At 38.8% G+C, this 16121-nt stretch overlaps 1 protein-coding gene across 8 annotated transcripts in view; it reads right to left on the reverse strand.

Moving 5' to 3' along the window:
* The window catches only part of EBF1 (EBF transcription factor 1), a 276666-nt gene that overhangs the window by 55834 nt on the left and 204711 nt on the right, over positions 1–16121 (reverse strand). For 4 of the 8 annotated variants that reach the window (XM_069868872.1, XM_069868869.1, XM_069868876.1 and 1 more), the window contains exons 9-10: positions 14336–14466; positions 6488–6614 (exon numbers count right to left, since the gene is read on the reverse strand). In XM_069868872.1, coding sequence (XP_069724973.1) covers positions 6488–6614; positions 14336–14466 — 258 coding nt within the window. Of the gene's footprint in view, positions 1–6487; positions 6615–14335; positions 14470–16121 lie in introns of all 8 variants that reach the window. The other 4 variants (XM_069868871.1, XM_069868875.1, XM_069868868.1 and 1 more) reach the window with 1 other exon arrangement.

Here is a 16121-nt window from a genome sequence, read left to right on the forward strand (position 1 = left end):
CGAAGCTCACCACCAATTAATAAAGACTGAAGTTATTCCTTCTAGGAAACCTTGTTCCAAAACAATGACAACAATTTTTTTCCACCCCTAAAAATTTCCAGGCAGGCCAGGCAGACCAGGTGTTAACACTGACTCTGAGGAGCATCCAAGTTAAGGGACTGGAACTTAGAAAGGGCTAAATTCAAGCTTAAATTCAAATAGAGATGTCCTGAGACAATTTTCTTTTTCAAAGGCAGGTAACACAATCACTGATGTGGGTGCTTGGAGAGAGAGACTGCACCAATCCCCTCCTTCATTTTCCCAACCATATTTTACCTACAGGTGCCTCTGACCCAGCAGTGACTTTCTTCAGTGACTATGGCAAACTCCCGTGGTAGCAGAAAGCCATGGGTACAGCTTAACTTCTCCAGCCCAACACACCACCCAAATACAGGTCCATCTCTGAGCTCCACACACCACCTGATGCCTCTGGTGTCCCCATGGCAAGGTTCAGTTGGGAATAAACGCTTGGTACAATGAGATAAAAGGGGAACCTAGTGAACTCTGCATTAGGACAATTGTTATGAGGGGGTTTTTGCTCGTTTCTGGAGACATTCATTAAATTCACCTGTAGAAGTCAACATTTGCAACAGATTTAATTTCTTTTTTTCTTATTTGATTGTGCTGTAGTTGGGATTTACCATCTCTCCTCTGTCTTTGCAGAGTCTAAGATCAGGAACAGACTTTATAAGGAGCATACAAAGAACAGAGCAACCTGCAGCATGGGGTTCTCCTGCTTTTATGAATGACACCAGCTCCTATTTTAAACTTTATGCGTTTCTTTGTATTGTGGGATTTTGTTCTGTTCTTCTGTAGCACCCGGTGACTATTTAACTTCAAGACATCTGATACTTTTTATTCTACCACTGCTGTTAATATTTACTAGTGAAAAGCAGATAAAAACTGCTGTTAAAAACAAATGGCATTCATTTGCTAGCTACCAGATCTCATAGTTGGTCACTCTTTTGGAGAGGTGATGTGATCCATATTTCATTTCAGATTAACGATCATCATATCTTTAAGGGTGAAGAATTTTATAAACACATCAGGATAAAACTCAAGACAGCATCAGAGATGCTGGCTTTTTTATTTTATCTTTATTGTATGGTGGCCTTCTCTTCTCATTTATACTAATCAGCTATTTAATTGCTCATGATTTAATAATAAACACACATGAATGAGGCCTTGTAAAACTAATGACATTGTGTATTACTGATGTTGAGAATAATTCTCACTAGGTTTTAACATTTCTCAGGAATTAACAGATAAACAGCAATGACTGAGGTTAGCTGGTGTAAGGGTCAAACTCTAGCCCACAGGGATCAAGAAAGGTTCCAATGGGGCTACAGGAACCTCTTGACAGCCAGTCTGTCTCTTATCACCACTTCTTTTTTCTTCCTTTCTTTTCTTTTTAATGCTACAAACCCCAGAACTCTACATTCTAAAAACTGCTTCATTGATTGTGTATTTTTCAAACTTTGCATAGTTATTGGTGCCTTGTCGAAAGCAGAAAATTTTCTTCGCAAAGGAATCATTTAAGTTTACTAGGCTGGGAACTTTAGGGACTGGAGAAGACCTTTCAGTGGTTCCAGTTCTGACCACATGTGTGTACATGACTTAAAGTTCTGCTTCTAGGGCCATAGACTGAAATTTTAAATGGTGATGAGTAGCTTTTGTCTCTTACTCTTTCAGGTATTTGATTTAAGAAATGAAAAGAGAATGATTCTTAGACGACGAGTAGCACTGTCCTTCTGTAAATTAAAGTATTTAAAGACAAAAATCTAAATATGAATCCACCCAGACCTGAGGCTTTTGAAAATGTTACCCTAATCATTTGTGATCAGCAAGGCTCCTCCTACTTGTACACAGACTCAAATATTTTTGGAAGTAAAAAAAGGGTGAAATGAAGTTGGAGCAGGGATTTTTCCACATGAGGCTATTTCTTCTTTGCAACAACTAAGGAAGTGAAAAGTTCTCTTAGAAGCCCTATGACATTTCAGAGAAAGAGGCAGTTTCCCAGAAATTCTGCAAATATCCTGACCTTCACAGTGATAGCATTTCTACATCACTCTATACACAAAGGCCCAAAAGCGCAATGCAAACACTGATCAGTCTCAGCAGTGCTTCACTCTGACCTACTCGGCCTTAGTCACAATTATACTGGAGGATCAGCACTAAACATCCTACATCCACTGATTCCTGTTTGTAGCACTTCTAGAGATGTATCATTTCCCCTAGTTTATCGTAAATCCCAAAGGAAACATGGGGAGAATTGACTGTTTCTCTAGGTATCGTGTCAGCATACAAATGCTTTAGCCCACAGTCTCCCTGCAAGACTAATGCAAATGAAAATTTTCTTTGAATTCCAACCTATATCTCACCATTTAACCAAAAGGAACAGTATTTGGAGTACTGCTCAGCCAAGAATCTGAAGTAACGCCACGCTGTATACATAACCTTCATGACAAAGCTATTTATCTACTTCAGGCCCCTATGTAGTCTTTTGCTCTAGTTTGGGAACAAAACCACAAAATTTTACAATTAGCAGGCTGTAGAAGACACAGCATAATGCATTTTTATGGACCTTCCATATGTCCATTCCAATATGCAGTGAGATAAATTCTCAGTTCACTTATGTTCACGCAGTCCCACTCAAATCTCATGTTTTAGTACCGCCATCCATAGCAAAATTGACCTGCAAATATCATGCTGTCAAAGATGTATCCATTTTTTAAATTAAAACAAACCAAAAAAATCTCAAAGGTATTACAAATTTGTGCCAATTCTCACCCCTTATTTAACTCAACCATATTTGCCGTGACTCACTCGGGTAAGCTACCTGTAGATTTCTATACTTTCTGACCTCTTGCTTTATCTCAGTTTCTCCAGTCCTTAAATAATGGTAGTGATACACACTTGACTCCTGGATTGTGACACGAAGCTTAATTCACTCAGTGCTCTTCAATACCAGAAGAGTCTTACAGATGGAGGCACCACAGAGAAACACTGACCAGCATGTTCGGGTATTTCTGCGTGCAATATGAACTTTTAATACTATTCCAAAATGAACACAAGTGCAAGATGTGTTCAGACTTCTCTATTTCTTATAACATTCTCTCAGGAATGTCAGAGCTTAAAATCTAAGAAATAATTGTCCTATAAGTGCATGCTAATGGCTTGCTTTGCAGACGGAAAATAAAAATCTTATGTCTTCTTGCAAGCACAAGCTTGACACTGGTTTATTTCTTTCAAAAATACTTTTAAAAGCCAGGATTTCTCTGTATATATGTGACCTTGATTCCTAGATGGCACATGGACTACTTAGAGATCATGTTACTAAGTTATTTGCAGTTAAAGGGGAAAAAAAGGCTAAAATTAATGGGTCACTGGGTATTTTCTTCTGAGAACTTAAGTACTTAACAGTAAGAAAAAAAACAGTTTACAGCCAGGTGGCTTGAGGGGATATTTTGTTGAACGCTGATTAAAAATAATTTCTTCTAAATGAGACCTGACCACAAAATGGGACCATTAACGAGCAGGGACATTCTCACCAGAAAGGAAACTACACTTCATCGACTTCTGCACCGCCCACAAACCCCAGTTTTTTTTTCTCTCTCACTCTCTCTCTCATATACTCTTTTTTTTTGTTATTTTTTCCCCTTTTTCTCCTCTCCCCTTTTCTTGTTCTTAATAGCTGGGTAAATAAGCAGCAAGTGATGCTGAAATGTTTTCAGCCAAAAACAGAGGCCAAACTCCTCTGAGAAAACATTTGGCCTCTGTGGTTTTGTAATATGTTCCAGAACACTGAGTTCACTGAAGAACATTGTGAAAAACTCCCATCGGCTGGAGTGATGCTGGGGAATGTTACTGTATCCCAACTTCCAATTGGTCCATTTCCTTCAGGCCTTGTTAAAAAAAAAAGAAAAAAAAAGAAAGAAAAAAAAAGAAAAAATAGTGCTATGTGGGAGTTAAAACGAGTTCTCATGGGAAAAATGAATGGCAAGAAATTCTAGCTTTAAAAGAAACAGCTAATCTGCTAGTTTGATTGTTCTTCAAAACTTACAATGAACCAATAATCCTAATTAAAAACACTTGGCCTAGTTCTCTAAAGCATCATAGCTTTTTCTATGCTTCGTTTGTACACACCATAGACTATTAGTTTTTTTCTAGTGCTCACTAACAAAGTGCTGACTTTGTTGGGATGGCTGAGCTAATTTCGTGAACTCAGTGTGAAACCTTAGCTAAACAAAATTGTGGTAATTTTCCTTAATTTGTAAAAGTGATTGGAGTGCAAACAAAATTTTCCTCTTGGGTCAATCCTATAATTTTCAATTAACTAAAACTAATCGGCAGGCGTGTACTGAACCTGCATTTTGTTTAAAGGGCTGGAAGGCACTTCTGAAGGTCAGGATGCATTAACTGTTTTTATTTTAGTTTCGTTTAGTCCTTTTAAAAAAGCCACATTTAAGTTCAGCTTGCCTTTAAAAGGAAAATGCAAATAGTGTGAGATACAATTTCAGCCACAATAGCTTTTCTGTATCTACCGTAACTCCTTAAAAGCAGTGTCAGTAAGAGAATTGTCCACGGATGGGATCACCTTTGATTTTATCATTGTGTTTTAGCATTTCATAACTTTCATTTATTGAATGAAAAATAATGTGTTTTAAACACTAACCTGAAAATGCATATATGGAAACATTCTCCCTACTGGGACACCTTATTTCCACACTGAGCCATCTGCTTCTGGGCAGACAGGCTAAACTGCTGTCCTCCTTTTTACTGGAAAAGCCAATTAATGATGATCTGAAAAGCAAAACCAAAATGGGTCCAAGCCATTTTTACATTTAAATAGCAAAACTAAGTCCCCAAAAATGTCTTTGTAAAGTCAAGGGGGTCAGGTTTCCTCCCTTTCCTCTTCTGCATGCATAATTGCCATTTCACCAAGATGCTGCCACCCTGGTGGCTTGACAACAACCAGGACAATATAACTTACTGTGAGTAAGAAAGCAAGAGGGAAAGGACTCATGGTCAAACTGTCCAGAGCTCTGCTGACACTTTCATATGACACACATTACCAATTTGCACCAGCTGGAAATTTGTCCCTTTGCTTTTTTTTTTTTCTTTTGTTCCAGAACATTCAAACCCTAATTAACTTTCTTGATATGGTACGTTATTGTCCAATATATGAATTTCTCACACATTGTTGAGGTCATAATGTGCACAATAAATACACATAGCCTCCACAGGTGCCTGCTACTCAGCCAGCAAGGCAATAAACAAAGACTTTAAATCTCAGTTTAAAAAAAGAAAAATAGTGCATAATCTCAACTGGACTGGAGGGTATTTGAAAAGGACAACAAAGCTTTACAAGGCACCTTTGTTCAACTTGCCCAATGTTAAGAAAATTCAAATGAGAGCATTGCAACCAAGCTGGAACACAAAAGTCTCTTCTCTGCCTCAAGGCCCTGTGTGTACATTCACAGCTGGAGCAGTATATGTGCCCAGTGTAATTCAGAATGCTTATAGTCATAAGTATTTATGATATATCTTATTCTTAAAGTTTTGGAGAAAATCAAGATTGTGGAAAGGAATTGCATTGGATTGTAATGAACCCCACTGCAGGGAAACAGTTACAGAAGTAGTCTAATTCTAAAGTCTGATTCTTCCATACGTCGAACAAGCACATAAAATGACAAGCACATCAAAACCTGGACCATGCCATTAATTCCTGTAGTGTGCGTACCTTCCAAGGAATCAATAACACACGCTCATTTTAAAAAGTTAGGCTGCTACTTTATTTGTTTCCCAGGCCATTCTCACTACTGAGAGTGGTTTAACATCGACAGCACCTGCGTTGTCCTAGTGTGGTTTTTTGTTAATAATTCTCTAGGCCAAACAACATCAACTTAGTGGTCTCAGTGCAGGATGCTTCACCAGAACATACTGCAGGTCACCACTTCTGCAGCATTAGCTGGGGCAAAAACTACTGGAAGTCAGAGATTAAGTGTGTTCTGGTGAGATGGGCTGGCAAACAGGCTGCTGCTTTGAACACTTGCAACACGTGACGGAGATATTTAGTAAGATGCTTCTTGGAAAGCAGGTTCATGATTGCACTAGTATGTCTGGCTCTTTATGCCTGCACATTTCTTCTGTTTGTTTAAGTGCTGGAGTACCTGTTTCTCTCCTTTCTCCCCCCTCCTGGGTAAAGAAATGTCCTACTGTGAGGACAAACAAGCAAACAAAAAATCCCACACTGGTATGTTTTCAGATTCATCTCTACCACCACCCATTTCTGAAATCCAGCCTTAAATTGGTCTCTTCAATGACATGTTCAGCCAAAATAATAAAATACAGTACAGCTTTTAATGACGAAGGCAGAAGCCCTGGCAAGTGTGATGTATTGCATGCCCTATTTCTCCACATTATATCTAGTACAAAGCATCCTTACCTGTGTAAATGAATCTTCCAGGCGTTCCCTTGCAGAACTGCTTAGACTTGTAGGACAATGTGACTTCTACAACCCCTGGGATATGTCGAGGAGGCGTCTGTACACGGATGGCATGAGGAGTAATCAGCTAGAGGAAAACATTGAGAAGGAAGAAGAAAGGGGAAAAAAAAAAGCACTGTTAGATGCTGAACACATCCCCAACAACACTTTCCTCTCAGATCACAGTAAACAAGCTTTGAAACATGTAATTAACCTGTCAATGTTTGAATACAATCTTGATGTAACCCACACAAAAACCAATGACTACAATATTTACAAGCAATCTCCTTCTCAGCAGTAACAACTTTATTTCTGTTTTCATACATGGCAGGCACTTGCTTCCCAGTACAAGCATCAGCCCTGGCTTAATGCAATAGCTAGCGTGCAGCACAGGATGCCTGTGTTTGCTCGGGTGAGCATGGGCGTCATGACAGTGTCCAACAAAATCTGATTGATAAATGATACGCAGTAACATGCGTGAACACAGCACACTGCAAGCCTAGGCTGAGATTTACTGCACAGCCCAGGCAGGCTTTCAATGGTTGAAAGCACTGGTCCACAGCTGAGATTTGTACACTGCAAAAGCACCATGTGCTGCTGTTTTAATTTTCTATTCATTTTGTGGATTACTGCAGAAACGCAAACTTTGGCTCCTGAAGGATGCTGAATCTTTCCCTGCAAATGATCATAGAACTTTAAAGAGATATACTCAATATAACCATCTACCCATCACTTCCAGTCTGCCTTCACTGCAATGACTGACAGAAATCTGAGGGGGCTCCTGTAGGTGCGGATTTACGCAGTAATAAGCAGACAAACGTATCTTTCTGGCTACTGGGACCAGGGATCCTGACACAAAAGGTTGAGGTGGCTTAGTGCTGCACTTCCCAGGTTCTAGACAACTTTTACTCTTTCAGGATTCTGCACTGTATTTAAATCATAGTCTCTAAAATTCATATCTGAGCCATTTAGGAGATCTCTAATTTATTGTAGGTTAATTCAAATCTCTTGTACTCAGAAATTACAGCATTGTCCTCCCTGTCACTGAAGTGTCCTCTTCTCACTCATTATGCTCCCTCAGACAAAAATAGTGAAGAGGTGCATAGAAAAGCTGACATGATTGTGTCCAACAACCAAGATACAGCTCTGGCACATTGATAGTCCTTCTCTAAGTGGCTGTGGCACATTAACACTCTTCTAGAGAGGTAAGTAACACCAAGGTCATAACCAGCCTTGACAATGAGCAAAGCCATGGTCATCCCATGTAGACAGTTGAGTCCTCTATACTGTTCGCTGAATTGTGCCCTGGATTAGGAAATACATTGCAAGTGTGTTGAATATCTTGGGCTCTCTGGTTTTGCAATGAAAAGACCATGCTGATGCCTGGCACTGCATTGATTAAGTAAAAAGCCAATTTTATTCTAATTTTTACCAGGAACCAAATATTTCAAAGTTGTAGTAAAGTCCTACCAAAAATCACACTTTTAACCAGTTCTTTGTTTAAGGACTAAAAAAAGCACAGAATGAGAGTTATGTCTGTCTGAGAGCCATGTGTGTCACTGAGGGAAATGGCACACACAGTAGGAAGTTCTCCATATTTTAAGTTAGAAAATTAAGATTAAATCAAGTTGAAGATTAAAACCAAAACAACTAGCATCAAATGGTCCAAAAGTTATTCAGATCCACAGAAGTCATAAATTTAATGCCATTTTAGAAACGATCATGTAAGAATTGTTGCCTTGTTTGTGAGCTCAAAAAAACCACGTTTTCAGGCTCTGCCTTGAAATCACGTTACTTAGAAATGTATGTTTTTTTAAAAGAAACTTGCCTCTTTTTTAAAATGCACACTGTATCAACGGGATTGAAAAATAAGAAAAAAACCAAACAAACAAACAACCCCTAAATATCAAGCCTTCAAGGACAGCTTTTACCTAAACTGAACTGTGTTACAGCTGAGCTGGCCAAAGCCTAAAAGCCTAGGCCAATTTGCTACATGTCCCCAACAGTCAGAGGGGGTAGAAAGCAATGCCGAACAGCAATTGATTTCCAGTGCTTTAGACACCTCTCATATTGGGATGAGTTGCTCTCCAGAAGCATCTACCTTTCTCCAATGAACTGAGATGACAAGGTTATACTAGATACTTAACTGTAGGCCAAACATAGCTGAGATAAATCCCATCCTCAAGTGATTCTAGTTAAGTGGGTGAACTGGCAAGATGAGAAAAGTTTCATGACATTTTTAGGGGGAAAATATTTGTAAAAATAGCCAAGGATTTTAATAGGAATGGTTAACATGCTAGTCTTACTACATCAGCATGTGCCTTGCACCCTTTACCCCTTTTCTGGCATGAGCTATACAGACAGCTTCTGGTTGTATCTTTGAATTTCCCAGCATTTACTGGTCTGTCACCACTTTAATGTTCTTTAAATATAATTTGTGGCATTTTCCAATACTCATCTTCCCTGGTTCCCAAGAAATGTCTGACCTATTTATGGTCCATTGTTACAGAGAGCTGGGGAGAGTTAAGCAAGTTTCCTGGTTTGTTCTCCACAAACAGTTTGGTTTTCCTTTGTGCTCTGATGTAAATAAGTTTAACTGTGTTTAAAACCACAAATATACAATAACGTCGCCCACACATTCCCAAAGGGTGAACATTATGTCTGAAGTTGTATGGTTTAGGATGTTCAGGGTATATTTTACTCCTCTTGCCTCTAGAACTAAAGCCTGGGAGGTATACCAAGAAAATACTCTTGTCTTTTCCTTTTGCTTTTTCTCCTCAGCATCTGCCACTGACCACTGTCAGAGATATAGTGCTGAGCTACAAGAATCTTTGTTCTGAGTCAGCCTTCAGTTCTCATGCACACAGAAAGGAACTGGCTAGCTCAGTTACGTGACAGCACTCCCATGTATTGCTGTCACATCAAGAAATTGTCTTTAAGGGGCAAACAATGTCCCCTTGCACTTCAAAACCTGCCCTCTGAAACCCACCTCTGGTCCCAAACTCTGATTCTCCAGTGCTTCTAGGATCTATGCCACAGACTGGGACAATCTCTCCAAATTTCCTTTACTCCATTTCACAATCTGAGCGACCCAATGGGTGCTGCATGGCTTTGGGTACCAAATCTGCCCTCAACTTCGATAATTCCACGATTATGGGGAGGCTTTCCTGTCTACACTGTCAACCTGTGGCCTGACCTTGGGAATCCACCCCACCTTTTCCTAGCATGCTTTCTACTGTCACACTGGCATAGCCTGTATTTTCTTCCAGCCACAGTCTGTCTCATATTTGCATGTAACACATCTGGAAGAGCTGAGCTATTAGCATCAAAGGATATTAGAAGTAAAGACAACACTTCTGGAAGCCTCTGAGCCCCACATAGTTGGAGGCTGGTGGAATGTTCTGGGGAAGCATCATGACATGCTCTTCCTGTTTTTTTCATAGACATCTGTCATTGCTCACCACCAAACACAAGACACTGAGCTGGATGAACCCCCGTGTCTGACCCAGTAGAGCCACTTGGATGGTCTAACTTGAGATGGGAACTCTTGGTGCAATAACAGGTACCATAACAATTACAACAATGACATGCCAAAACCTCAGAATTTGTAAATACGAGTTATGCGCATTTCTGAACACATTTTTTGAAGGTAAATGTTGAACAAGGCATTAACCTGTGATGTGGTCATGAACCCACTGGCCAAAATTCCAGATTCAACATCCTCTTCCATTCCAGCATTTGACAAATTGAGATCTAGAGCTGGACATAAAACCAGTCACTGGACCGTTTCTCCCAAAGGATTTTCAAGTAATTTAGTCTGATAGTTGGCAGCTGCATTAGCTGTTTGATATAAACTCTTACATGTCAGTTGAGACATGCCGTGGATTGCATTAAAACCTGAGTTAGAGATGTTCAGAATGGAGGGAGGTGCAGGTCCTTCAAAATCCAAAACATATTTTGTTAGATTGTGTACAACAAGCCTCTTTCTGTGGTTTTCTAATATGTTCTAGACATTCTTGTGTGATACAGCATCATTTCACACTCTTCAGAGTGCCAGGTTACTTTCTGTTTTTAAAAGTGACATTTTATAAGGAGATGTCATTAATCTGAGTCACTAGTTTATTTTTGCATGCTTCAGCTCTGGTTTGTGGTTAGGGAAATGGTGACAATCAGTCATAAATTTTACTTGGACACTGTGTGAAGAGGACCATTAGGACAGGGATGAAGAAAAATCCCACCAGCTGAAGGTAATGACAGCTTTCAGTTAAAACAGGACCTTTAAGGTATCTATATGATAAAACTGACCAATGACATTGCATGCCTCAATTTTGGGCAACCAGATGTTGCTTAATAAGCCTTAGTTTTCAAAAAGAAGGTGCCTACTCATTTTTTAAAAATTAATCAGGTCTCCCAAACATGCACACAGAAAGAGAGACTTCCAAAATCAATAATAAACATAAAAAGCAAAATAAAAAACTGTGTCGCAGAACTTGGAAAAAAAAAAAAGCAAGAAATCATCCTCTGTTTTTGTGTTGTATAAAGGTAAAAAAACCTGATGTTTCAGTGCTTCACCTCTTCTTAATATAAAAGAAAAAGAAGTTGTTTCCAGCTGACTCTGTACAGCTGGAGGAATGTTCTTGGCAGGATAATGTTTGAAGAAATAGTTCATTTTAAGCAAATATTGTAGAATATTTATAAGAAACTAATTTTGTCTTCACAATCATGTATTCCCCTGGAACTCATATCTCAGAGTATGAGAGAGAAACAATAGAGGATTTTTTATCAGCAGCTGAGATTTGGAATATTCGCAACAAGGGACAGACCCAGAACACTGGCTAAAAACCTGCAAATAACAACTTGGTCAGCATGTGGACGGGACAAACAGACAGGCAGAGTCTATCTGGCAAGCAGACTATTTGCTGGGAGTTGCCTGTCCAGACTCAGCATGTGCACACAATATACTAACACTGCTTGTTTGCTGGTTACGAAAGTCTCTTGCAAAAAAAGGCATTAGGTGGCCCATTTTGCCGTGGTCTAAAAATATCAAGGGCTTTTAAAGTCATACTTATAAAGTAATATGGGAGTTAAGGATTAATTGAACCTCCTGGCTTAGGGTATCTGCATTTCTGCACAAAATTAATGTGACAAATTAAGTTTTTATTTAGTTCTCCCTGGCTGAGAAAGGTTGTAATTATGTTAGAATGTTTACAGCTAAAATATATGTTTAAATAATAAATACATGTTTCAGAAACCATTTTAAGCCTTCTTTTTTAACACAGTCAACTCCATTTCAAGCATATAAATATTTCAATTACAAAACTTGAATACATGTAAAGTAAATTAAAAATATATTATTTACATTTCAAATTATTTATAACATATACTGCTTGACAGCAACAAATTCACCCTCAAAACGAACAATTTTTTTTTCTTTTAACTTTGCTTCCGAACTGTGGTAGAATTTACATTTTAAATATCCATGCAGCTCAGGTACTTACATGGATTTTGCTATAATAAAATCTGAGTAATATAGGACCTTTACGATAATTATCTTCACAGTATCTCTCCAAAGAAGGTGACTAATCTTATTACTGTGTTAGAGAAAGGGAATTGAACTTTAAGCAGATTATATGATTTGCCCAAGGTCCCATGCAAAGTCTGTAGCAAAATTATGCTTAATTTAAATATTAGACTTCATCCCCCAAACCACCTGCAATTACAACCAAAACTGAAGCTAGAAAAATCCATGTGAAAATGGACTCACTCTTTTTCTTTAATTTCTGCCTATCTAGTTCGGATTTTCTGCAGCTCAGTTATAACCATGTTTTCTTTGGAACCATGAAACAACAGGATGAACTTGAAAATTCTTCTTGAATTCAATGACAAAATAATCTGTCCAGGTTTGCTCAAAACAGGGCCTGAGTGGCAACTCAGGATGAACCTGCTCCCAGTTTGAAACAGGACTGAAATTCAGAAGGCTGGCAGTTCAACTCTGCGTTCTATTAAAGTAGAACAAAAATATTCTTCCTGCGTACTGAAAATGCAAGAAAAGTGAAGGCAAATGAAAGAACTTATTCTGTACTTCATAGGTGTAATGTATGTGTTATTTGAATTATTTATAGAACACTATTATTTAGGGATCATTCAGATAATGCATTACTGCACTTGTTTATTGTGTTTGTCTGCTTCTTTTAGAAATAATTTCTTGTCCCCTATAGGACTTTCTGTAGCTCTCATAGGTTATGAAACTGAGAAGCAATTCTGTAAGGGAGAGACAGTGAAACAGTTTGCACTCAAAGCCAACCTGCAGCCTGTTATAGCATTCTCAACAAACAGACTGACTTTAGTCTGGACCCCCTCTAACGTTATTAATTTTATGACAAGGCCTTGCAACCATCAGCAACAACATTTTGACAAGCACTTACTCTCCTGAGATTAGAAATGGCCAATTAATGGCTTCCACTAATAAATAAAATCAAGTTTTATAATGAAAGATCCAATTCTGCAGTACCAAAATCAGAGCACTTTCCTCCAGCCTCTTCACCTTTCCCTGCTAAATGTCTGTAGCCATAATGACTTCAATCCTCACGCACAAAACGCTTACACTGGACCCAGGGGGCACTTTCATGATCACATAAGGTCTTCAAAATAGGGCTCATTTAATATATCTCCTTTTCTGGAATGCCCTTTCATCCACACTTGTCCTCAAGTGGACGGATGGGAGAGAGAGAGAGAATAGTGAAGCCCATGAGGGACATTAGAGGACACTCTTCATATGGAAAAAACGCTGCCATGCGTGCAATGGATACAGCAGTGGGAATGTGCTGGGTATGAATTAAGCTATAATGTTGATTCAAAATTTATAGGATATAAGGCAAAGCATCAGAAGATCCTTGTGTCACTGGGTAAACATTGTATAAATATTTTGGAGATGCTGGTTTGTCTATTAGTGTGTTTCTTTAGTTATTAAAATCATTAAAATAACAATATCTTATAAAGCCTCCAAAAGGCTTTTGAAAAGTCACAAATGCAAAATGTAAACCTGTCCTTGGAGCAGCCTTCCCATGACACTTAAGCCAGTGGGAATTCTGCCCTGATTTCTACAGCCCTGCACGCTGGAAGTGGCCGTTCAGGTGCTGCTGCCTGGGTTTTTACTTTCCATGGCTTTTGGGGAATACCAGAGATCACATTTAATTAGGTGCCAGGAGAAGAGATGATTTAAGAAACTGGAAGAAACAGCAACAGCAAAAAATGGAAAAGAAACAAAAAAAAAGGGTTATTGCAGAACTACAGAGTCCTCAGCTAGGTATGACAAGTCTGTATTTCCCACTGTGGATCCGATACCATGTATTTGGTTCCTATTTCACAAGCAATACTCACACCAAGCACCTATACTTTAAGAATATGCTGTTCAGAGGCAATGAATTTCTGCAGTCTCCACCTCATTGAGCTGCAGCTGCAAGCAGCCAGCTTCCCTGGAAAGCAGGATCACCTAAACGTTAGTTTCCTGTGGGCCCTTAGCGATTGTAGTGCTAAATGCAGAATTATTCACACAGGCATTTACCCTCCCCTCTTCTTGGAATAAAAGACAGTGAGCTAAATTCTGGGCCAGTGAGGGGAGATGCAAATCCCCTGGCTGTAATAGATTTCTGCCACAGGTAAATTTGACTAATTATTTTCATAAAACTGAATGAGGAAAGGTTTCATATCTCAATATTTGTTGCTGATTTAGCATGTGGCATAGAAAAAGGACAGGCTAGCTGTAAGCTAGACAAAGCTATTAGACATTACCATTCAGACAACACCTACCTCACTCCAAACCAGCATGGTGCCGAATATGACCTGTAACCCATCAAAGAAATTGTCTCCTATGATGATGACAGTGGCACCTCCTGTAGTCCATCCTTCACTTGGACTGATGGCTTTGATACATGGTGTAGCTGCTTTTCAACACACATGAAAAAGAGAAGTATTCTGCTGTTAGAACCGGATTTTAATGATAGAAGACTTGAGAAAAATAAAATAAAAGGAGCTTTCATTTTCTCCCCTTACTAACACAAAGACTTCAGCAATCATGTCCTTTCTAGTACATGTGCATGACCTCAAACTGTATCTTTGGAACCATTTTTTCCTCAATTAGTTTCTTTTTGGCTTTGTTATCTGCATGAAAAAATTAACTTTTTTAACAAAAAAAATCACAGCATGATGGGCAGAGACCAATTGGAAATCCAGACAAATTCCTATGTTTATTCTATATGAAATGCGCAATATCTGAGTTAATAAAACAGTCTCCAGTGAGGTTGATTTATTATCTATCATAACCAAAATTCATCAAGGAAACTTTCATAAATATTATGGAAAATGTTGGCTGAATGAAAAGGGGTGTAACCTTTAGCATTTCTTTAACTATTCTCCAATAAAATCCAGGTTGTTCCAGTATTAAACCACCCTGCTTTCAGCTACTACAAAAAAAACTTTAAACCCAAACCAAACAACCCTGCCATGTAGTTGTTCCAGTTATATTGCATCTACTGGATAATTTAGAAGTGTCTGCAATGCATTCTGCCATATTCAGAGTCCGCCCCCACTTACCCTAGCTGCTTTCTTAACATCTTATGTACTAAGTGTCTCCTAAGACGATGTTGAAAACTCAAGTGCTGCTCAAAGTATCAAGTTTAGATTTTGTTGTAACATCTTCTGCTTTAAGACTATCGGAGCAGAAACACATCCAACTTTTTGGGTGAGATAGGGCAATATAAACACCCACATACTGATTCTCCTCTACTGCAGTACCAGAATACATCAGAATGTAATTGTGCTAAAGCAACGGGAAAAGCATTACTGAATAAATAACCTGAACAAGACAACAGTCCTAGGTAACTCTCACGTGTGGAGTCTTAGGTTTAAGTAAATATTTTAAGTAAAACTGGTACCTCAGCAACTTCATTAGCCATGAAAAAGAGATTCCTTACAGAGCAGCAAAACTCTACCAGTCAACCTCAATGTTGAAAAGAGAGATTCTTTCCTTTAGATATGAACCCAATCCTCAGCAGAGAGAAGAGGCTTGCTCCACTGAAAACACATGAACGGCTGCCACTGCCAACTGATTCTGCAATGTCAGATGGGTGTTAACCATCAGGACTTGGTTAGCTATATATATATCTGCATATATACTTCTTTTAGGATTGCTGTCATTTGGCTGTGAATTGCTACTTGGTAGAAAGGCTGACTGAGCTGTTTGATTGGTTTGTACCTTCGAGTAATTGATGACATATTCAAGGGAGAGCACTCAGGCACTCCATCAGTTAAGGATTTACTAGGAAGACAGGAGTGTGAAAGCCACTCACATGTTAGCACTATCCAGAACAACACCCTTGCACCCATGAATTACTTAATGTGGCTGTGTAGTGCCACAGCCCCTGCCCTACATTCTTAATTAATTGTAAAGACAGTAAATTAATTCATTCACAGAAGCCTACTTTAAAGTGCTCCAGACATAAAGGGCTAAATAGACTCTGTACATCTTTATGATTATTTAGTGTAGCTCTGGTCAGTTGGAGTTAATTGCAGGAGGTGGTGAGGCTGGTAAGAAGCT

The sequence above is a fragment of the Phaenicophaeus curvirostris genome, chromosome 15, assembly GCF_032191515.1.
Source record: "Phaenicophaeus curvirostris isolate KB17595 chromosome 15, BPBGC_Pcur_1.0, whole genome shotgun sequence".
NCBI lineage: Eukaryota > Metazoa > Chordata > Aves > Cuculiformes > Cuculidae > Phaenicophaeus > Phaenicophaeus curvirostris.